This window comes from Caenorhabditis elegans, chromosome X, assembly GCF_000002985.6.
Source record: "Caenorhabditis elegans chromosome X".
NCBI classification, from domain to species: Eukaryota; Metazoa; Nematoda; class Chromadorea; order Rhabditida; family Rhabditidae; genus Caenorhabditis; species Caenorhabditis elegans.
The window spans coordinates 8,716,218-8,738,044 of record NC_003284.9 but is presented as its reverse complement, the minus strand read 5'-3'; the positions used below and the strand labels follow the sequence as shown (position 1 = coordinate 8,738,044).

Genomic DNA, 21,827 nt, shown 5'->3' with positions numbered 1-21,827 from the left:
GTAGACGATAAGAAAAGTCTTTATCCTTCTTCCATTATAATTCACTTTCAATAACACGTTGGTGTTGTCGCTAGTTGTTTCAAAAATGTCACATGGCTGATTATTCATCATAAACATAGGCCATTGAAAATTAAATTGTTTATTTTGGTCACAAATTACTACCTCAAAGCCCTATACTATTATCCTAATTGTTGTTAATTAATGTTAACTACAACTTGTATGAAAATAAGCCCTGATCACGTCAAATAATAGATAGCCGCATGTTTCCATATTCTTGTCATTCGTTGTATTTAAAAAAAGATTGTAGTTTTTTTTTTTTAATGTTCTAAACTGCATATCTACGCTATGTATCTGTGTTTGATTTGTATGGTTCTGTCATTGTCTCATTGAGTCCAAAACATAGATTAAACATTTCTCAATTTTGTCGCTGTACATCTTTTTTACAATTAATTTTTGTTTATAAGTTTGACTGACCGTTTTACTATTTATCAAAAGTTCCCCCCTTGTTTTTGTAGTTTTTTAAGATTTCAGGAGTCGTGTTGCAGTTAACATATTTTTCCTTATTTCCACAACTTCTCACATCACTATTCATTCGGAGCGTATCTCCCATTCAATCGATTGATTTCTGGACGCTATATACCCTTTGCATTTCCCTGTCTCACTCTCATCTGTCATCATTCTTCATATCTTTCCCCCTTTTTTTGTGTCCCGTTCGTTCAGTGAAACGAACGCGTTCGAAGGACCGCTTGTTGGCCATTCTCTGCGTCACGTATTCTTACACGCACATTCTACTCTGTCTAATTTCTCTGGCCTCATTTCTTTGTACACAAACCGTTCAAACGCGCTCTAATGCAATTCCCGCCTTATGACAGTTTAAAAATGGTCTGTGAATATATGCAATCTGAATAATATTAGAATGTTCTCATATGACCTAAAAATTCTTTAGTTTTCCTTATGTGTAGATATTGTGTGATTTTTCGGTTTTTCTATTGATTTTCGGTCTGCTTTATTGAAAATTGTTATCAATTTAGATAGAACATGCCACGTCATCAAAGGGCAAAAATCAAGCCGGTCAAGGAAGTACTGGACGATTCTGAAAGAAATTCAGTCAACGATTTGGCAATGTGAGTTTTTCTATTTAATGGGTTCATATTATAATTAATTGTACACTAAAAACTTACACGAAAAACTATCATATTTTCCAGAAAACCAATTAATAAAGCTAAAACGACTACACGTTCGGGAAGAGTGGTCAAGAAAACTCCAGCAACTGTTGAATGGGAATCCCAAAGCCCAAAAAAATCTACAGTTAAATCGAATAATGTCACAACGCCAAATCAGAAGAAAAATCTGGATCAGCTGAATATTTCAGAGTATGATTTTGATTTAAAACGTGTAGGCTGAAATATAAAATGTTGGCTCAATACTGACAAAATATGGTCATCATTGAGAGTTACAATATTTATTTTTCTTTCAGACAAATGGACGCTCTCACGCCATTCTCTTCGTCGCCCGATCTGTCTGAGAGGTAAGTCCTGACTTTTCATAATTCTTATTACCAAAATTAAATTCCAGCGAGCTCTTCGGACCAACTCCAAGCCACATCAACCCAAATACTGGTCAACGATATTGTATGGCAGATTACGACTTCGAGGGTGAGGACAGGAGCTCGATTGTTGCGACACCTCAAGTGAAGTAGGTTTTTGACCATTTGAAAATTTAATAAATTTCATTTTTAGACGGTATATGGAAAGTTTGAAAAGAGATCGTACCCATGACGAAACGAGCACAAGACAGGAAAGACCACAGAAAAGAGACTTGTTCGCCAAAGACGTTTCCACGCCGACTGCAAAGGTTCCTGCATTCCAACGACATGAAAAGTAAGTTTTTATTTTATTTTATCGAAATTGAAACAAACATTATTTTAGAAACTCCAACAACCAAACGAAACACCTCGTGGAAGATGTTAATAACGGGGCTTCAACATCGTCAGCTGCAAACAAGTAAGTTGACTTTAGAATAGCACTTTCAAAAAATGCACAAAAATTCGGAAATTTTGAAAAATTCTGAATTTCTGAAAATTCTGAAAAAATAAAAGACAAAAATTGATGTTATTTTAGAACAAAAACTGATCAAAGAACGAGTGCTACTACAGGTTTCCGAAGGAGGTTTGCTAAAACTCGTTTAGATGGTATCAAAATTTTCATTTTTCCAGATCCGAAAGTCCAATTGAATTTTTGGGTTGCATATTAAGGTAATATATTGAGCAGAATTATCAGAAACAATTTATTTATTTTCAGAAATCATCCAGTGTTAAACAATCAGAGATCTTGTGCAAATGCTGCAGCCAGATACAACAAAAATGTCCCAAGTTTGCCTCTCAATACTCCAAAACCAATCACCCCTGTTGTTATAACTGAATGTGCATCGTAAGTTTTGTTTTGTAGTTTGTAAATGTGAAAACCCTGTTACAGGAACACAAATGGTAGTTGCTCATTAGCCGAAGACATGCCTAGTGCATTGCCCGTGCCAACTGCACAATCTTCCAAATCCCCAAAAGAATCGTCAAAAGAACCGCCAAAAAGTTTGTGCCCTGCTATCAATAGAAGTGATTTGCCACAAACTCCCCAACTAGCAAAAGTTGACGAGAACACTGATATGAACAGCTCATCTGATCTGCCAAGGTTTGTTTTGTGTCTTCTTGCGAGGAAAAAAGTTTTGTAAAAAATAATAAACAGCTGATCAAACGGCATTAAAGACCTTCTAGTTAAAAAAAAATTTCAGAAAAACTCCGAGGAGAAGCTGTGTCCGTGGAACATACAAAGACCTAGTCGATTCCGACGGTGAAGAGGATAAGGAAAAGAAAACAAAAATGGAAATGGAAAAAGAAAAGGAAAAAACACGAAAAAAAGAAGAGAATAACAAACGAAAAGAAAAGAAAGAAGCAGAGAAGTTACTGGAACGATCATACAAGAGAGCTGAACAAGCGCGAGTTCGTTATGAAAAAACTGGAATAAGGCTGGAAAAACGAAGACAGCTGGAAGAGAAAAGAAGGAGGAGACAAGAAGAGTTAGACGATATTCGTCGTCAAGGCGAATACAAACGTGATCAGATTCTAGAACGCAAGAAGAAACTGAAAGAAATTAAAGATCAGAAAGAATTTGAAAAGGATCACAGAAATCAGTCTCAAAAACGATTGGATATTCTTCGTGAAAGAGTAGAGAATGCGATAAAAGAAAACGACGCACAATTATTGTATTCAATAAATTGTCGCCTAAGAGCTAGGTCCGAACCACCATCTTTTACTCGAAATGCTCTACTTGTGCCCATCTCCTCACCAAGTGACAAAGCCTACCGGGCAACATATTTTGGAACTTTAAATCGAGCTGTGGAATTGATGACGTCATCTCCGGAACAAGTGTTGGATTTTGCCGAGAAGGCAAGCAAGTTGTCATCAACGCATTATTTCAATTCAATAAAAGATCCATTCTTTGAAGCCAGTCTGAAGAGAAAAGCTTGGTCGGCAGATGTAGACTGGGGACAACGTAAGTTTTCGCTCTACGTCAATTAAATATATTTTTAAAAATTATTTTAAGTTCCCGATGCCGATTGCCGCTTAAAATTTGACGAGGCAGATTCGCTTCTGTTAGTGAAAAAGTATTGGCTCCCAGAAGTCCAGAACAAGCTTCCTCGATATTTTAAGCGAGGATTGTCAGAAATGTCGACAAAGAGTACGCAAGACAATGTTCAAGAGTTTGTTGAGCAGTTTGGAATGGTGTCTCTTCGTCGAATAAAACTTCCAACTGTTCAATCGAATAATCTTCAGAGAAAGTAAGTAACTCTATACGACGAATTTTTGTTCAGAATACTGTAATTTCATACTGTCGTTACTTCCTGTCATCGTTTTTTGGTCAAAATATATTTGTTTATTAAAAATACGAGTTTGAAATTGCAGTACTTTTCAAAAAAAATCATTCAATAAAAATTAGCAGTGTCGAGTGAGTAATGTTTTATTTGGTTTGAAATTTGCAAAGCTTTGCATTTGTAAATGCTACAGTTAAGGTTCAAGTATTTACCAAAAATTACTAAATGTAAACATTTATTTTTTCAGGAGGCTTGCATTAAAGGCAAAATACTTTGTCGACAAATTCTTGTTCTTGTTGAAACTTTGGAAAAATGGTCACCCAGACAACTACTATCCGAGAGTTGTCGAGTACTTCTTTTTTGTTATCCAGAAAATATCTAGTGGAAGAGAAGAAGATGAAGACTTTCTGAAAAACAACTATGAAGTGCCAAGAGATCTCATGTTTTGGCTACCAATTCATCTTGGCAATTTGCAAGATTCTACTCATGTTCCACGTGAAGAGCTAATTGGTAAGGGTTTTGGTTCGATTGATTAAATTAAAGAAAGCTTTTTTCAGATTTGGCTCGTGAGCTCTTTGCTATTCTGCTTGACGAATGGGCTACAAGCTTCGTGACAGAAGAGGAACTAGAAGCTCTCTATAGACTTCAACTCGCATCATTAAGACTTGAATGTTACTCGGTTACATTGAAAGATTCTTTTCCATTTTGGAAACAAGCGAATCCGGTGGGTCTTATTGAGCAGACGAATCAGTCAGAGAAAACAGCCGAGAGAAGAAGGTCACGTAGAAAGACTCGAAATGCGAATCGAAGTTTACTTGACACCAGTATCTGCCAAAATGAACAACCAACTTCGTCTGGACGTCGTAGACATCACTCATTCTCTGAGTTCACCGATTGTGCAAAAATTACAAAGAAGCCACCATCACCTTGGCCCGGAGCGAGGTTTGATGTAGAATCCCCTTACGGCGAACATTGTTAATTTTCTCATAGAACAGTTTTTTGGGTGTGTTTCATAACTTATCATTTTTTATTTATATTTAAGACTTCTTTCAATTTTTTCTACAAATTCATAACTTATTTTTTCTCCTACCCATTTTTTGGCTTTAACTTTCGATTAATAGGTTTTTTTGTCATTTGTTTTCACATCCAGTACATTTCTACTTGTCATTTGTTTTCGTCCGAAACGGTACGTCGATTGACTTAAATAAAATAATTTGCGTTTTATTTTCAAACTATTTCCCAAATATGTTTCACGACAATCAAAATGTTGTCAACTTTAGGTACCGTAAATTCTCTATTAGTTTTTTTCCGGGGACTATGCTAATGCCGCATTATCAGACAATTTAGTACTATGTACTGGAGACTGCAGCACTAATTTTTGTCGAGCTTTTTTCAATGAGAAATCACTAACGTTTAGTTACAAAAGCTCATCTTTTAAGTAGTAATTCATCAAACAGTAACAAAAAGACACATTTAGGCCTCCAAATAAGTTCCGGGTCAAAAAACATAACTTTGTTCGCTGCTTGTCGATTTTTATGAAACTTCAGGAATTTATGTTAACAACCATGATATTTCATTTGGCAATAATCACAAAATTTTTTGACCACCTCAAAGGGGGCCTAACTTGGAGCCAATTTTTTCAGGCATTTTTTGATCTCGCTTCTTTTCAGCTTTGAATTGAGGTTTGTGTGCGGATTTTATTTTGTTTAGAATACATTATTAGAAAATAACAAAAATTTGGAAAAAAATCCGTCCAAAAAACTTTTTTTTGGTTGGTCGTCAAAAAATCTTCAAAAAATTTTTTGTCGAAAATTCTTGATTTTTCATACAAACATGATGTAACCAAGTGTAAACTATTTTTACACATACAGATAATTTGAGTTTGAAATTTGAATCTCAAGAAATATTCAAAAAGCTCAAAAATTATCCGAAAAAATTATGTTTTCCATTATCATTTTAGTGTATCGAAAAAAACTGATATGTTTTTTAATATTTATTTCGATAAAATTTGATTTTGCAATTATTATTCACATTAAATGTCTCCAAGCGTAATTATTCGCTTTGGTAATCCCATATTTAGAATATGAAATGAATTTCATTACATGCTTTGAATTAGTGGAATAATTAATTTCTCACTTTCATACTTCATTACTCTTGATAATGGGTATATCTCATTTTCACATTATCACTAACTGGAGCACAATGAGGTGGAGTCAAAGAGAAGGCGGGGCTTAAAACAAGATATAAAATACACCGACATTGCGATTTTGACTTCATTCATCTGATGATCATTTTTTCCCATTACCACCTTCTCATTGCATTGGCTTGTTTTGCAACATCTGCACTCTGCAAGAAATGCTACGTTGGAGAGGATGACCCTGTCCTGGAAGACGAGTTCGACTACTGCGTCACAACGTTTAATTCAAAGACTGATGTCATCACGTACAACGGAAAAACTGGCCCAACAACTGTGTTCAAGGATGATCCTAATCCCAACAATCTCATCAATAGCTTCTGTTATATCAGCGTAAGTTTCAGATTTTCAAGAGTGTCAGACAATGATTGTATCTATTTTAGAAGAATCCTGACGTTGACGAAGTGAGTTGCTACTGCAAAGTGTCAAGATGCAACAGAATAGTCACCGTCCAGAAGTTCTTCGAGATGATGCTTGATCACCGTCCCGAATAGTTTTTTAAATTTTTTTTCCGATGAATTGAAGTTTTGTTTTTTATTAACAAACACCTACCGTCAACAAGAAGAAAAATGGCCATATAATCTCAATAAGTGTTTTCCTCGTCTCCCCCACCCGTGAATGACTATTATGATATCCAGTGAATACATAATGGTAACAGAAACGTGTTTACATCTAGATTCAAAATGTTTACAAAAAATAAAAGCTACAACAGGAACATATCTCAATTTCAGGTGCTTTCAAATTTGAAGAAACTCTATGATGAAGCTACAAAAGCTAGAAACTTTTAGAGCTCACGATCACAAAGCAAGCTGTCATCGTATTACACACGTTTCAATGAACACCTTGTTTTGTAGTCTTACCTGGTTGTTTACACTCATGGTACCTCTGCAAATCGATCTTTGATACTGAGAAAGAAGAAGAACAAGCGCGTTGTCACGTAATATAAAGTATTCAAAATTTCTGTGGGATTTAAATATGAATGTAAATCAAAAGATCAGCTGACATCGGCTCCGAGCTGTTGCAAACATTCAATTTTGAGCAAAACACATATGTTATTGGGTACATCGTTCAATATCCGCAGATTTGAGGGAGAATTGCACGATTCAAAGTTTGAAGATCTAAAATACTTTTAACCAAAGATCAATTATGTATATAAAGCAACCAGGGTTTGGACTTTTAACACACATCGAATAGATCGCATTAGATCAGTGTATATAATTTTTAATAAAAAGTCCAATGTTTCATGTAGAAATTTTTCAAGCAGTGTCGACTTTGTAGAAAATGATACAGAAACAGTAATTTCTACGGTAGAAACACAAAAAACAAAGTTTCCATAGTTTTTGATTCAATTACATGTCAGTTTTTTTATTCGACATTCTAAGTTTTCAAACCTAATGATATACTTTAATTTATTTATTTACTATTTCTTGGCTTGAAAGTTGAGAGCAAAATGAGGAATAAAAATGAGATGAGGTAAGAAAAATAAATGATAAGGTGACCAGATTGGAACATGTCCGAGTTCAGATGACAATTGATTAACAAGAAAAGTTGACGAGAAAAATGAGATAACATGTACAAATAAGTGAGGAAATGAGATCATACGTAAGATTCAAGGGGGAGGCAAGAAATGCGCTTGGAGAACGTATAGCCTGACACTGGCACCGGAAAATGTTTTGATACTAAATTTCATATTGTAAGATGTGTGTGGAAAAACTGTTGTTATTTGTTTTGCCTATTGCAGTTATTTGATATGGAAACCGGGGAGATTTGGAATATTCAAGATAAAGGGCTAGATTTGGAAAATGATATTTGCCGGTTATTATATTGTGGATTGTTTTCAATATAAGGAAGACTCGTCTGTGTTTCAAGGACTGCTGGTTTGACTGAATGAGGCGATGCTCATATGAATCGTATTGAATTTTACATCTGTTGAAAACATGCCTAGAAAAGTAACGTAGAGGCTGCTCTAGTTCTTTGGTCAGGGAAGCAGATTTAGGATGATAAATTTTACATCCATATTCCAAAATTGGTCTATTATAAGTATTAAATAATTTGAAGTAGAACATCATATTAAGAGAGCGGAAGAGAAGATAAAGGCTTTAAACCACAAGCAAATGTTATTATTAAAACCGAAGTTTCTCAATTTGAATAATAGAAGCTTGTGTGGCACCCAATCGAACGCCTTAGCGAAATCGAAAAGGATAATATCAAGAAACTGATTGGGAACCGAAAGAATTTTATGATAATTAGATGAAACTTGAAAAAATTACAATGTTTTTAATATTTGCCAGTTTCTATAGTGTTTAAGTATGATACTCGGGGATGTTGGACTCATAGCGGATCATACAAAAGCTTCACTGTCAATATAAAATAAATGATTAGAGGTAATTTGCTCTGGTTTTGTAATTTGGCAGAGATCTGATTGTTTCAATTTAAGCCGTTGTATAAAATGTATGAATACGCCGAAAAACCATCTGTCAAAACTTCCAGTTTTAACATTATATAATATCATTATTTGTGTGAGTTCGGAGTTTTTAGAATAATTGAAAAAAAGGTTAGTTTTCAGATACATGAACTTGAACTTGTGTGTTAAAACTTGCTGGGAGTTATGCACGTTTTCTGCTAATCGAAAAAACTGCAAGCATCGAGATTTGTGAACTAGTATTTTTTATTGTTTACTGTTCTGCTATCTATTGGTAAATCCAGGACTTCTCCTGTTGTTCCCGATCACGAGATTATTGCTTGCTCATTTCGACTAATACGAACCAGCTGCAATTGAAAAGTTTTCATTAACCGGGGGAGAATCGTATGCGGAAAAAATTAAAAGATTCACATGTTATGATTGTCTGCCTATAACGCGGTTGAGCAGCCTCAATTTTCAATATACAAGACAAAGATAATCCGTTGAACAATGAACTATTTCAAAAAATGAAGTTGTAGTCTTTGAAAACGATGGTATTCCTTCCGTATGATGTTTTTATTAGAATTGAACTCCTTATTATTGTCATTTAAGGAATTGCACAGCTCGAAACAGTTTTGCAAGGAGAACAATGTGTGCAAAAATGAATTTTTGTTGCCACTTAGTTTAAGGAAAAATGGCGTAAAAAAACAAAACCGGATAAAAATGAACTTGAATTACCCCATAAAACGCCTAAAACGGTTTGCTTTTCATGCGAAATTCAGCAATTTCAGACATCATAATGACAACATAAAACAACATAAATTTGTTACACCCTCTCGTAAAATTGCTCTCCCGATGGTTTTTTTTTAAATATTTGTGCAACCATTTTAATTATAAAAAAAAGTGTGTCATTTTCTGACAAGTGTTGATTTTGCATTAAATTGTAATATTTATTTTCAGGAGCTAAAATGAGAAATTTTTTAATTTTTAAAAACCGAAAGTTAATCTTATTGTAGTTTAATTATTTCGACTTATCATTTTGAAATAATTCTAGTAAGAAAAGTCCTCATTCGTTTTGATTCATTGCTTTTTCGAAAACAAAGCCAAATTTTTTTTGTGTTTTTAATATTATCGTTGTTTTTCATATTGTAATATATTTATGTAGTGAAAATGTCGAGAGAAAAATATAATTTTTGATTTTCTGATTCGATTTTGACATATATACCAAAAATGTAATTTTTTTTTACATTGGAAAAAAATTTCAAATGTATTTTGATCAGAAAGAACAGAAGCTGTTTATCACGAGTTTGTAATCAGAAAAATCGAGTAAGAAACAAATACATAAAAACAATAGTCGTGAATCTTAGAGTAGTTTGATTTTTTTCGAGGGATTTTTATTTTTTCTTTATGATAAGTTTATTTACAAGAATCTAACATTACTACAGTCACCTTTTAGAGCGCCTAGGCTTTGAAAGAAACCGCTTTCTTTTCAGATATCAGCGATTTTGTTGGGTTTGTTAGCTCTAACCGTCAGTGTATGCTCTTAATCAACGAACATCCACAAATTTCGCAACGTCTCCAGCTAGCTGATCCCGATATGGAATGCTATTGTGTCAGTAAGGTATTTTTCACTTCAATGTAGCATAGTTCTGTCTTTATTGTTTTCTAACAACAATAAATGAAAAGTTAATATTAATTTAAATTTAAAAAAAAAAAACAAATATTTGTTCAATGTCGGCTACGCATTTGAGAAAGTTTCTTACCCATAATTGTTTTAGTATAATAAACAAAATTTAGAATTGTGTTTGAATAAAAGTAATGTAAAATATTTGTGATTGATATGAAAACATATTGTGTACGTCCAAGTCAAAGTTTTTCAACAGTGTGTTTGAATACAAGTAATATCTATCAAGTTTTACCACACTTTCTGTCTCAAAAAAAACATGTTTTGGAACTCTATTCTCGAAACTTTTCTATCCCACATTTTTCGTTTTCGAATGCGCTCAATTATCTTGATGCTATGTTTTTGCTCTACTATTTCGTTGCGACATATCACTCATCCATCTTAAAGAGAGTTGCAAACGATGGCTTCACCGACCGAAGTTTCTTTGCACATCCATCAACTACTGGAGATCTCGAAATCCTCTATAAAAGAGACCGCATTCAAAGTGTAGCCTTCAAAGTTGCAATTGAGAAAAAATGTGCCGCTTCCCGACCTTTCTGCTGATTGCCATTGCAATCACTATGCTTCCCACCATTTTGTCGATTACTTGTTTTGTCGGCAAGAACTCTGTTGTCGCCGAAGAAAAAGATTTTGACTATTGTGCAACTATGAAAAATATTTCCACTAAAGAAATTACCTACTCAGGAAGAACCGGAGCCACCCGTGTTTTCGAAAAAGATGCCAACGATCTCACAATTAACAACTGCTACATTGACGTAAGTTTATAAAATGGTTTTTAACTTCTCAAATATAATAATTTTTAGTTCAACGACCAAACCGCACTGACTTGTTACTGTCGCAGGAGCAAATGCAACAAAGTCGTTTCATCATTACAATTTGATTTGATGACGATTGCGACCAAGTGATTTTTCTCCAAGCAGAAGAAAAATCTCAACTTCAGTATAATTATGTTTATTTTACCAAAAGAACTTGCACTCACCTAAAAATGTCTTATTGAATCACCTCCTTCACAGCTAATACCTCGTTGCTCTACATACTACCTCAGTACTGTTTTCGCTTGAATTTTTAGATGAATTATATAAATTAGTTAATAAAAAACATTAATAATGTTATTCGGAAAGTAATATAAACATTATAAAAAGCAATTTGTACCTTCATTGCTTGTGGGCTACTCAAAATTCTTGCCGTAAATAAATAGTCTCGAGACAAATGAACTCAAAAATTAATAATCAGAATATTCTTATATTTTTTATTAAAAAAATAAATTTATAAATTAGATGAATTAAATTATTAAATTAATATAGCTGAAGTTGTTTTTAACTGACTTACAATTACCATAACTCGAATATTTCAATTTTTGGTCGTATTTTTGGTCGTAATAGTTTAAACACTTTTTCGTATTAATAGTTTAAACACTTTTTCGTGGCGTGTTAGCAACTGAGCAATGTACAAAAATCAAATTTCAAAAGATCTGTTGGAAAATAAAATTGATGTGTCGTTCATTGTAGAAGATGTGTCGATTTCTGAATTCCACGAATTGTTAGGTTCTTATGATCATTCGAAAAATTTAGTTGATGTGTCGAGCTGAATTGTTGGTTTTTCAACTCTTCTTGCATTTTTGTGTGATCTGTCGCAAAGTTAGAGTGGTGTGTCGCTTTTTAAGGCTAGTCATTGTGATGTGTCGCTTTGTAGTGTGTTGTGTGAGGTGTGCAGGCAAATATGAGAGTTTTTTATAGAGTTGCATAGTTGCATATATCAGATACAATTGAGCTTTAGAGCCGCTTCTTCATACCGAACTATATATCGATTAATTTACTTTTAAATTGATCCAAAATTATATAAAAGGCACATCAAATTGGTGAATGGAGGAGAACGAAAGATTTGCGCTTTAAAAATGTGTTTTTGTTTATCAACGGAGGAATGCTGAAATTGTGTGTTTCTAATTTGTGGTAATGAAAATTGGCAAAATGGAAAGTTTGTTTTTCTCAAGGAAGATTTTACCCTTAATTGATGGTTTTTTCACCTCCATGAAGATTTTGGTATTTTTTCTTTACAAATCTCACATTTTCTCGTTTGTTGAATTTGTTTTCCACTCAAAGTTTTTCAAAATTTCTAAATAATTAAAAAGATATAATATCTCGACAACTCGGCACTGCATTCAAATCAATTTTACCAAATTTGCAACCAGCTTTCCCACTCTTCTCAACCAAGCAAACTTTCTTCAACTCTAGCCAACTCGGCCAACCTTTGCCAACTTTTTTTGCAGATATTTAATACGATATAATCAAAATAGCCTAGTTATAAACAAGTCATTGAAGTACAATTAATATCGAAAACATTCCTTTTATTTTTACTTTGACCTCAACAATACAATTTAACATCCTACACAACTTTCGTCACACTTTCCCCATCAAAAAAATTCGGTAGAAAGAAGTTCGTAAGATATTCCAAAAAAAAAAATCTTAAAAATCGGATTGTCTAAAAACCAAAAAACTTGGAATATTTTCTTTGTTTTGAAATCATTTATTTATCAATCAAAAAACTATGCGCAAGTGATAATCATCACTTATTTGTTGATACTGTTGAACAGTTTCCAGTGTGCCAAAAAACTGAACAGGTAAGAACTGAACAGAACTATAAAAAATTACGGATTCATAGACAGAAAGCGGGGAAATTCAAATTCATGACAAGGCAGGTTTTATTTCTCCATAATCAATCACAGCGCAACGGCTCACGTGTGTTGCGGCAACGAGTAACTCGATATTTATGTTTTCTCGTTTTCCTGAGAAAAAAAAACGCAAAACAAAAATCTAGGTAGTTTATCAAAAGCATCACTGGAAAGTTTAAATAAATGACATTACAAATACATATTTCAATTTGTGCTCATCGTGAGATTGAGCAATCGTCGCACAAACAACACAATCACATAAAGCGTGAAGAGAACAAGATGATAGAAGGATTGAAACTATTTCGAGAAAACCGATTTGTAGAAAAAATCGTTAAGATTTCAAAGGCATTAAGATTCAATAAGGTGATATCGAGAATAGAGAGTATGTAAAAAACGCCTTCCTAAATTAAAAACTGCAAAAAACTCAGAAGTTACATTAATCCTTTATCAATTTATTAAATGAACTAAAGCATATGCAATTAGTGATATAATAAAATTTTATGCAAAGTCCATTAAAACACATTTGCTGCAGAAACCAATGCAGATCATAAATGTTAATTAAATTGTTCAATACAACAACTTTAAAAGATCCAGCAAAAATCTGATTTCTGTAAAAACCAGAAAGTTTGATATTTTGAGCATATATTGTCAAATTCAATTGCTTGAAACATTTGAAATCGATGGTGTAATAAGATTTCAAGCAACTAGTTTGGATAGATTTTTGAAACCAAATATGGTATTGCACTCCAATTAATCTGAGATTGTTCTTGTCATATTGATTCAAATCACATTATAGGCTTTTTTCTACAAATACACATTTTTCAACATTACCTTGTTTCCCATGAACATTATTGTTGAATTTCTGTTCCGAATATATCATTAAAAACACGATGAGTGTAATCCAAGTCCCTGGATTTTCTGTCAGCCCTTGCTTAGAACACAACTCGCTGTTCTTAAACTTTTTCTCATTTTTTGTTTTCTGTCTCTCACCGAAACATCACAATCCCCCGTATCTCTAGGCCATGTGGTGACGGAAGATTTATTCCGGACTAAGCGACGAGTCGCGGGAGCCCGTGGAGAACCAGAAGACTAGAGATAGCAAAACCCAAAAAGTTGTTTGTTGTCTTCTTCTTCCTCGTCGGCTGCTTCTCTATCTTTCAAGAAACAGAAAGCAAGCAGTAATTTGTGCTCTTTTCACTTCTTCTATCTATTTCCTCTTCATGAGGCAAAGTCGCTGCCGTGTGCTCATCGGCAAGGTTTACAACGCACACCTCCGCCTACCCGTCGTTTTTGTTTGGTCCATCTTCTCTTTCGAATCCCGCGAGAGATGTGATCTCTCGGCGCCGGCGGACTCGCTTCGTTACAAGTTACACAACGATAAGGAGAGCAACGGGAAGAGAAGATGAAAAAGAATGGCACCAACGGCCCCGCCCCACAATCCGGGAACTGGATGGCAGGAGGCTCAAGGGGTGGCTTACCGAAACCACACATTTCTATTGTTCATTCCAACTTGGACACAGAAACGGAAGACGTGTTCAGGCAGTTTGTAACTTAGAATTAAGTTTTGGTATTTGAGCAAAATAATTAGTTTTGAATTTTTTTTGTTTTTCGGCTTTACCTACTTTTTTAAAAAATCTTTTACTGTTTTTCTGATAGAAACTTTAAATACTTAAAATTTTTCAGTGATAACCATGTCTGACGAAGAGGAAGTGCTGTGAGTTTTTTGTGATAGTTGCAAAATTTAAAATTTGAAATTTTGGAATCCATAATTTTTATAAATTATCTAATTTACTAAAGTTTATATAATTTAAGTTCCGGTGAAGAGGAGGAGGAAGTAGAAGAGTCCCTGGCCGAGGAGGTCGAGGAAGAGGAAGCCGCCGCCGAAGATGCTGCTGCTGAAGAGGAAGAGCCAGAAGCCGCCGAAGAGGAAGCTCCAGTCGAGGAGAAACCAAAGCCACGTCCACCAGTTCAGGAGGAGAAGCCACCAGCAGAGATGACTGAGGCTGAAGCTGCCATGCTTGTGAGTAATTGGAATTTATGGATATTGACTGAGTAGAAGTATTGAAACAGGGGTGTAAAGGGGTAGATCGAATTTAGAGAAGTAATGGAACATCAGTTATAACTATAGAACTGATTCTGTATTTCTAGAAATATATATTTTGTTTATCATTTTTTCAACAGTCGATTAGAATTGAATTTATCAATCTATTCAAATTGATTCAAGAATATTTTGGAAATTTTTAGGCAGCAAAGAAACGTCACGAGGAAGAGGAAGCCGCCAAGCTTCTTGATTACGAACAACGCCGTGTTCTCGAAAAGGAGCAAATGGAGCAAGAGCTCCGTGAGCTTAAAGAAAAACAAGAGAAACGTCGTGCTGAGCGTGAGGAAGACGAGCGTCAGTTTGCCGAAAGAAGACGTCAAGATGAAGAGAGACGTCGCAAGGACGAGGAAGATCGCAAAGCTAAGGCTGATGCGGAGAAGGCTCGCAAGAACGAGGAGAAGTCCCGTCGTCAGCAAATGATGGCTGGATCATTCGCCGGAGCTGCCGTTGGAGCCCCAGGAGGAAAGAACTTCACTGTTTCCAACAAGGGCGATCAAGCCGCCAACTTCGGAAACCTTGCTCAAGGAGCCAAGGCTGAAGGACTCACCAAAGAACAACAAGAGGACGCCAAGAGAGCTTTTTTGAACGTTGTTTGCAAGGCCCAAGATGTTTCAACACTCATGCCAAACGATTTGAAGGAGAGAATCAAGGGAATTCATGCCCGTATTGTCAAGCTTGAGGGAGAAAAGTACGATTTGGAAAAGAGACGTGAGCGTCAAGAGTACGACGTGAGTAGCTTTTATCGTCGGGTTTAATTTTTTAAATTCATAAATTTCCAAATCTTTCAAACCCAAAAAATTATTTCAGTTGAAAGAGCTCAACGAGCGTCAACGCCAAGTTGCTCGTAACAAGGCCCTCAAGAAAGGACTTGACCCAGAGGAAGCCGCCTCTTCCGTCCATCCACCTAAGATCACCACAGCCTCCAAGTTCGATCGTCAGACTGACAGAAGATCATATGGTGATCGTCGTTACCTCTTCGAAAACCCATTCGTCAAGCCAGCCTACACCCTTGTCCACGGAACATCCCGGCCGCCAGCAGAATGGGGACGCAAAGAGAACGAGGAACTTGAACAGATCAGGTGTGTGTTTAAAGAAAAATGAAAAATATTCGTTCGTTTTTCCAGAAAGAACCTTGAACCACCAAAGTACGTCGAACAAGTGAAAGCCGAGGGAGATGCAGCCAAGCCACCAGTCAACCCAATTCCACTTCAAGTTCCAGATAAGGAGTTTGAAGATGGACCAGTTCAAAGCCAAAATCCAAATGAGGGAGCTGTAAGTACACGATTCATACATTTTCTCTAAACAATATTATTTTCAGGAGGTTGTGATCCCAGATAGTGAAGCTGCTGCCGAGGCCGTTCCAGCCTAAACGCTCCAACCGTCATCATACCCCACCTCATCATCACAAATAAAAAAACGCTGCTGACAATTCTTTCATTTTACCCCTAACTGTTCATTTTCCCCTAATTTTCAAATCCATCTTTGTATTTTAGAGTGTGTTTCAATGCCTTCTTTTACATTTTTGTTCCGGTGTAATCTTCAACAAACCCAATAATAAATACTCTTTTCACCACGATCCCCATCAAAGTTAAAAAGCAAATAGTGATGAAAGAGAAGCAGCGCGCAACAAACAATAAGAAATCTGTTTTCAGCGAATCTGCGGCGGTAAATATTTGAACAGACAGTTCGAAATGCGGAGAATCCTTTGAGTCGTTCTGACGTGAGTCACAGTTTTAGACGGTAGATGCTGATGTTGATGTTTCTTTGAATGAAAGGTTAAACCCACTCAAGCTGACGTTTTATTGATTTATAAACACGAAAAAATCATATTTTCTAGCATTCATGGTCTATTTTTCCTTACCACGAATAACACATTATAGTTTTACATTAATGTTGGAAACCATAGACTTTTTAAAAAATATTTGTGAAAATTTCGTTTTGAAATAACTTTGTAGGTCATTTTTGAAAAAAATTATTTTAAATAATGTAGTTAAAGGTGTATAACGCCAGTGGGGAAATTAATAAAAACCACTTTTAAGGTGCCGAAATTATTAAATATCATACGTTGTAAAACTTTTCGAAATTCGGAAAATTTTTATCATTTTATATTTAGAGTCAAAAAGTGATAATTACGCTCGTTTGAAAGTCGTCAATTAAAATAGAAAATTTTCATCGAGTTTTATAGTCTGCTTTTATTTTTTTATACTGGAAAGTGAGTTAAAAATTATTGTTTGTGTATTCACTAAATGTGTTTATACTGAAATTTTCAATTTTTTCTAAAATAAATGTTAATAATCTCAAATATTTTGTACTCTTTTTTTTTTCTTATCCGTTTGGCTTAATTATCAATTTTTATCAACTTTTTTCTAGAATCATGGCAAACAACTACGGAAATGCAGGCTATAATGGCCCAACAAACGGACCATATGGAAATGCTGGATATAATGGAGCAAACGGACCATATGGAAATAATTCGGTGCATCAAGGTCAACCACATACCGATCAAAATGGAGTACCAATTCTTCACTATGGAAACGGTGGCTACAATGGGCCACAGGCTCAATACGGAAACGCGGGACAGAATCAGCCATCCGGTCCATTTGGTGGAGCTGGTTACACCGGACCAACTGCTGGTACTGGGTTCGGTAATGCTGGATACACCCCTTCGCCACCTGCCGGTGTTCCAGGAAATGGATTTGTTCCTGGAGGAGTTGATGTGCATGATGATCACCACCACGATGGACACCATAAGAAACACGGAAGGAAGGAGCATGATCATCATCATGGGCATCATCACGGTCACCACCATAAGCATTAAAAATCAAACTATTTTTTGATGATTCTACTTATAATCTGACTTCTTGAAGCTCTCTAGCAAATTTTGAAACAAAATAAAGTTTGCAAACCAAAAATGATAATTGATATTCTATTTCATCCACACTCTCAATTTTTCAGAACAACTCATGTGATAAAACTATTGTTCAATGTGATTGTGCTTGTGAACTTCAGTCCTGTGAGATCACAGCTTATCAATACCATAAAAAACTCCTCGTGTTTGAGAAAAACGTTTGAGCAAACGTGGAAAGTGGCAGACATCACTCAAAATATTATTTCGTGAGACAAGTGCAATAGAGTATAGTTTAGTTTTGGAAAAAGTCAACAGGAAAACTACTTTAAACGTCCTGGCAATATTAAAGTTGATTTGAAAAGACAATAAAAAAGAATCAGCGTATTCTATCAACGGCGGAGTAAAAACGATGAATGATTTTGATTAAATACACTAAGAAATAAATTAAAATCTCTGTAAAAAATGGAAAAATTCACGAAAAAATTTCAAAATTTAACGATTTTTGAGAATCTTCAGTTAATATTTTATAGTGATAAGCTAAATTTTGAAATACATGTAGTTTTTTAGAAACTTAGAGCAAGCAGTGTTCCTTGTTTGAACTCCGAGAATGTTAAAATACAAATACTTGGTACTTGTGTATTAAAACCTCACATTTAAAATCAAATCAGTAATTATTTTACTTGTCCATTTACTTGATGTGTAAAAAGTATTTTAATTATTAGGCTTAGAAAATGTCGCTCCTAAGTCTGAAAATTAAAAAAAAAGTGACGTTTAAAAGTTTGAAGCAAATAATGACCACTGAAAAAATTCCAGGAATTAATAGGCAATTTTTCTACTGTTGCTACTTAACTTGAAAAGCAATTCAACGACTGATCAAAAAAATAGTAACAAATAATTCCAATTTGTCAGAATGTTTTTTCCACATATTTGAAGAAGTCATTTGCACATAACTAAACTTATAATTATTCAAATCTATAATAGAATATTTTTTCTGCAATTTGTTAGGAATTCTTTAAAGATGATTTTTTTGGAAAATTTTAAATTTTACAAATAAAAAAAATTATGTAAGCTCCACTGTGTCTGTGTCAAGAGGATGAGTCAACGTCATATATTCTGACGTGGATGTGTTCCGCATAAGTTGAACTTAACGAGTTGAGTAACTTATGTCAACAATCGTATACAGTAAGCCTTTCTTCTCCACCCACATGTGTCCTTATCTGTCGAAATGCCAACTCGATTTTTATGTGTCCTCGTGGTATGTTCTATAACCACATAGTTTCCTTTAAATAGACCTGCTTGGTCAGCAATTCACCATCAGTTTGTTTTATTGCCAGCTTGTGTTTTTTAGTACACTTTACATTTAAGTTCACGACTTACAGAATGTCGCACCAAGAACACGGACACGGAGATGGTGATCATCACGACCACCACGATGAACATCATCATGAGGACCATCACGAGCATGGAGCTGATGGAGAGCATGTTCACCATGCAGGAGATCACTGCGACACCCAACATGGGGGCAACCATCAGGCTGGAGAGCACTGCGCTAAAACTCAACACCAAGATGGAGAACACCACGAGCAACATCACGATGCTCATGACTCTCATGCTCACGACTCCCATGAAGGACATCAGCATTAAATGAAAGACAAATACATCAACATGGTTTACTATCCTACTAATGTTCACTTATTGTAAAATAAATTTTGATTTGCAAATTTTTTTGATATTGAAATTGAAATGAACCATTAAAAAAATATTGCGATAACTTTTGATAAGAGGTATGTTTCAAATAACAGACAACCGATGAAAATCAAATATGTATTTAGTAGTAAATATGTAGTTAGTATGTTTATATTTTTGAATAAGTTCTAAATTTTTTAGATAATCGCAATAGGTAAATCAGGTTTGTCAATGCTCTCCAATTTTTGCAAACAGCTGAACAAGTGTTTAACAAATGCAACGCATATGGGACTAGTAAAAGTATGACAAGTGTTAGCTTCTATGTATTATCAAAAACGTTGCAAAGAATTTTACTGAACATTCAAGTGAAACATCAAAACTAAGTTGTTCTTCGCAACTAAAGTTTTCCGTAACAGAACAACTTGTACATACATAGGTTCTTAAGAGATTTCATGTTCTGATTGGAGATTTTTCTTTTAGAAAACACTTAATTTGTTTCACAATGAAATATGTATGAACAGTATGAATGAGTTTGTTTTTTTTACTTATATTCTTGAAAGAAAACAATACAGCCGACAAAATTTTAACTACCTGTATTTTTTTAGTTTAAATCCTCTATTTTCATCTGTTTCACTATCAGGAAACGTTCAATTTTTTAATGCCAACGTTTGACATTCAGTACTAAATATCATAGAGTTCAACAGGAATTAATTTAAAAACGTTGAATATTAATGGGTAATTGCTTTCCAAACTTGAACACAATAAATTTTGATTTGCAAAAGCCTAAATTAACATATTTTATAAGGAAAACCAAGATAATTGAAGCAGGTAGAAGCAAAACTAGTTTAATAAAGAGCACAGGTCGATTGACCACACAAATAACAAGTCAAATTGAAGTTCTGAAAAATGTCAAGCAAGGCAATCTTAAATTAGAAAAAAAATCATTAAAAAACTTGAGTTAATTTGATAAATGAGCTCTGTTTTTAAAAATATTTTTTACTGATTTACTTTCAACCTAAAATTTCCAATATCTTCTAACGTAATCATATGTTCGTTGTTCTATGATTGAAAAATCGTCTCCCATTTAGCTTTATTTTCAGAGCGTGAATTAACAAAAACACTTTTAATTGATCAAGTATACAAAATAAATTAACATGTAATAATGCTAGTACATATCACATTTCTAGATATATTTTAACCACACGATGAAATGCAATAAAAAATATTATTGTTTCAGTAAATTTCTTCAATGAATGTGGCAATGATCAGTTTCATCATACTTCAACATCATGAGGGAGGAACTGATCTTCTGGATCATTTCCTCCCATTTGACCTATGACTAATCTTTGTTCCGCTCCCTAGTAGGTTTGAACTTCTTTGTCGTGTTAAACGAAGACAGTGACGAAGGCAAACAAAAATATCATCATACTCTATCGCAAACTGATCGGGCGTCAAAAATGGGGGAGGGCCAAATACCGCCAGCACATGATAGTTCCATCTTTATCTCTTGTGACGTACTATTGAAAAAAATTTCTATAAATACTCGAACGTGGTTACCATGCTCTATCAGTTGTTCAGCTTCACTTCTGGAAAATTCACCTTTTTATTTTACTTTATTTGTTTGTGATTATATATCTCACTCATTTCATTTATTGATCAATATATTTTCAGAAATAATGTCGTACCACGGAAACGGAGGATACAACGCTCCATACGGAGGACACGGAGGATATGCTCCACCACCAGTCCATGGAGCTCCAGGATACATGCCACCAACTGTTGTTCACACTGACGGAGGACATCACGGACACGTTGACACCCATCACCATGAAGAGAGTCACCATGGAGAACATCATGGAGGACACCATGGAGTACAACACTACGAGAGTCACCACGAAAGCCATCATCATGGTGGACACCATGGACATCATTAAGTCTGATGCAATTTTTTAAAAAATTTAAAAAAAAATCTGTAAACTTTCCCATTTGATCCTACTAAGAACAATGATTTACTGTTTTCAAATAATGTTTTCAATTTTGTACATTTGTGAATATAAATGTTTCTTCAAAGTGGTGTGTAGTTCTTTTAGCGACGTGTGATATATACATATTTACATTAGATTACAGAGTAGACGTTTCCAGTTCTTCGACTAGGATAAATGTTCTGAAGAAATTTTTTGCAAATGTATTGACTCTGAATGGATTCTATGATTAACACATTGGGTACATGGGTTTGAACATTATTATCAACCTGAAACATCATTCTATCATTTTCCAATTCTGTTCGTCCCCAGTTCCCTTATATTTCAACTATATATTTTCCGAAGTAATGAAAACGGTAAGTAACACCAAATAAAATAAATAAATCGTTGATCTGCTGG

General features: G+C 34.6%; 7 protein-coding genes and 2 non-coding genes across 9 annotated transcripts; 8 read left to right on the top strand and 1 right to left on the bottom strand.

The window, feature by feature from the left end:
- The first annotated feature begins 1,029 nt into the window (after positions 1 to 1,029).
- On the top strand, positions 1,030 to 5,087 carry M02D8.3 (uncharacterized protein). Its single transcript, NM_077080.4, has 14 exons — positions 1,030 to 1,124; positions 1,206 to 1,373; positions 1,478 to 1,528; positions 1,576 to 1,695; positions 1,740 to 1,880; positions 1,929 to 2,003; positions 2,121 to 2,168; positions 2,216 to 2,254; positions 2,301 to 2,429; positions 2,475 to 2,684; positions 2,785 to 3,545; positions 3,597 to 3,831; positions 4,112 to 4,374; positions 4,422 to 5,087. Exons 1-14 carry the CDS (start codon positions 1,039 to 1,041, stop codon positions 4,841 to 4,843), a joined length of 2,748 nt encoding a protein of 915 aa, NP_509481.1. The 5' UTR covers positions 1,030 to 1,038; the 3' UTR covers positions 4,844 to 5,087.
- On the bottom strand, positions 1,294 to 1,314 carry 21ur-14115. Its single transcript, NR_071751.1, has one exon.
- Positions 5,088 to 6,122: 1,035 nt separating the features above from the next.
- Positions 6,123 to 6,735, top strand: nssp-85 (Protein quiver). The gene is made up of 2 exons (NM_171745.8): positions 6,123 to 6,391; positions 6,442 to 6,735. The coding sequence occupies exons 1-2, from the start codon at positions 6,149 to 6,151 to the stop codon at positions 6,550 to 6,552; spliced, it is 354 nt and encodes a 117-aa protein (NP_741863.1). The 5' UTR covers positions 6,123 to 6,148; the 3' UTR covers positions 6,553 to 6,735.
- A 3,903-nt stretch (positions 6,736 to 10,638) lies between these two features.
- EGAP4.1 (uncharacterized protein) lies at positions 10,639 to 11,251 on the top strand. The gene is made up of 2 exons (NM_077079.5): positions 10,639 to 10,898; positions 10,947 to 11,251. Exons 1-2 carry the CDS (start codon positions 10,659 to 10,661, stop codon positions 11,046 to 11,048), a joined length of 342 nt encoding a protein of 113 aa, NP_509480.1. The 5' UTR covers positions 10,639 to 10,658; the 3' UTR covers positions 11,049 to 11,251.
- Positions 11,252 to 13,811: 2,560 nt separating this feature from the next.
- Positions 13,812 to 13,948, top strand: F53A9.11. The gene has a single exon (NR_071750.1). It is a non-coding gene; the product is annotated as an Unclassified non-coding RNA F53A9.11 (non-coding RNA).
- A 546-nt stretch (positions 13,949 to 14,494) lies between these two features.
- Positions 14,495 to 16,499, top strand: tnt-2 (Troponin T). Its single transcript, NM_001029532.4, has 6 exons — positions 14,495 to 14,525; positions 14,624 to 14,831; positions 15,056 to 15,640; positions 15,720 to 15,991; positions 16,037 to 16,184; positions 16,231 to 16,499. Exons 1-6 carry the CDS (start codon positions 14,503 to 14,505, stop codon positions 16,279 to 16,281), a joined length of 1,287 nt encoding a protein of 428 aa, NP_001024703.1. The 5' UTR covers positions 14,495 to 14,502; the 3' UTR covers positions 16,282 to 16,499.
- A 787-nt stretch (positions 16,500 to 17,286) lies between these two features.
- F53A9.9 (uncharacterized protein) lies at positions 17,287 to 17,730 on the top strand (the record flags this gene model as incomplete). Its single annotated transcript, NM_077077.4, has 1 exon — positions 17,287 to 17,730. The coding sequence occupies one exon, from the start codon at positions 17,287 to 17,289 to the stop codon at positions 17,728 to 17,730; it is 444 nt and encodes a 147-aa protein (NP_509478.1).
- A 1,410-nt stretch (positions 17,731 to 19,140) lies between these two features.
- Positions 19,141 to 19,404, top strand: F53A9.8 (Zinc transporter Slc39a7; the record flags this gene model as incomplete). Its single annotated transcript, NM_077076.7, has 1 exon — positions 19,141 to 19,404. The coding sequence occupies one exon, from the start codon at positions 19,141 to 19,143 to the stop codon at positions 19,402 to 19,404; it is 264 nt and encodes an 87-aa protein (NP_509477.1).
- A 1,718-nt stretch (positions 19,405 to 21,122) lies between these two features.
- On the top strand, positions 21,123 to 21,380 carry F53A9.7 (Threonine dehydratase; the record flags this gene model as incomplete). The annotated part of the gene is made up of 1 exon (NM_077075.7): positions 21,123 to 21,380. One exon carries the CDS (start codon positions 21,123 to 21,125, stop codon positions 21,378 to 21,380), a length of 258 nt encoding a protein of 85 aa, NP_509476.2.
- Positions 21,381 to 21,827: the final 447 nt, after the last annotated feature.

What these genes read in the sequence shown, in the direction of transcription:
- M02D8.3 (NM_077080.4), top strand. Translation starts at nt 1,039, where the DNA reads ATGCCACGTCATCAAAGGGCAAAAATCAAGCCGGTCAAGGAAGTACTG. An exon ending in AGATGTAGACTGGGGACAAC is followed by an intron (nt 3,546 to 3,596) that starts GTAAGTTTTCGC and finishes AATTATTTTAAG; the next exon opens with TTCCCGATGCCGATTGCCGC. An exon ending in TCGAATAATCTTCAGAGAAA is followed by an intron (nt 3,832 to 4,111) that starts GTAAGTAACTCT and finishes TTATTTTTTCAG; the next exon opens with GAGGCTTGCATTAAAGGCAA.
- EGAP4.1 (NM_077079.5), top strand. Translation starts at nt 10,659, where the DNA reads ATGTGCCGCTTCCCGACCTTTCTGCTGATTGCCATTGCAATCACTATG. An exon ending in TTAACAACTGCTACATTGAC is followed by an intron (nt 10,899 to 10,946) that starts GTAAGTTTATAA and finishes AATAATTTTTAG; the next exon opens with TTCAACGACCAAACCGCACT.
- nssp-85 (NM_171745.8), top strand. Translation starts at nt 6,149, where the DNA reads ATGATCATTTTTTCCCATTACCACCTTCTCATTGCATTGGCTTGTTTT. An exon ending in ATAGCTTCTGTTATATCAGC is followed by an intron (nt 6,392 to 6,441) that starts GTAAGTTTCAGA and finishes TATCTATTTTAG; the next exon opens with AAGAATCCTGACGTTGACGA.
- tnt-2 (NM_001029532.4), top strand. Translation starts at nt 14,503, where the DNA reads ATGTCTGACGAAGAGGAAGTGCT. An exon ending in GAGGAACTTGAACAGATCAG is followed by an intron (nt 15,992 to 16,036) that starts GTGTGTGTTTAA and finishes TCGTTTTTCCAG; the next exon opens with AAAGAACCTTGAACCACCAA. An exon ending in AAAATCCAAATGAGGGAGCT is followed by an intron (nt 16,185 to 16,230) that starts GTAAGTACACGA and finishes TATTATTTTCAG; the next exon opens with GAGGTTGTGATCCCAGATAG.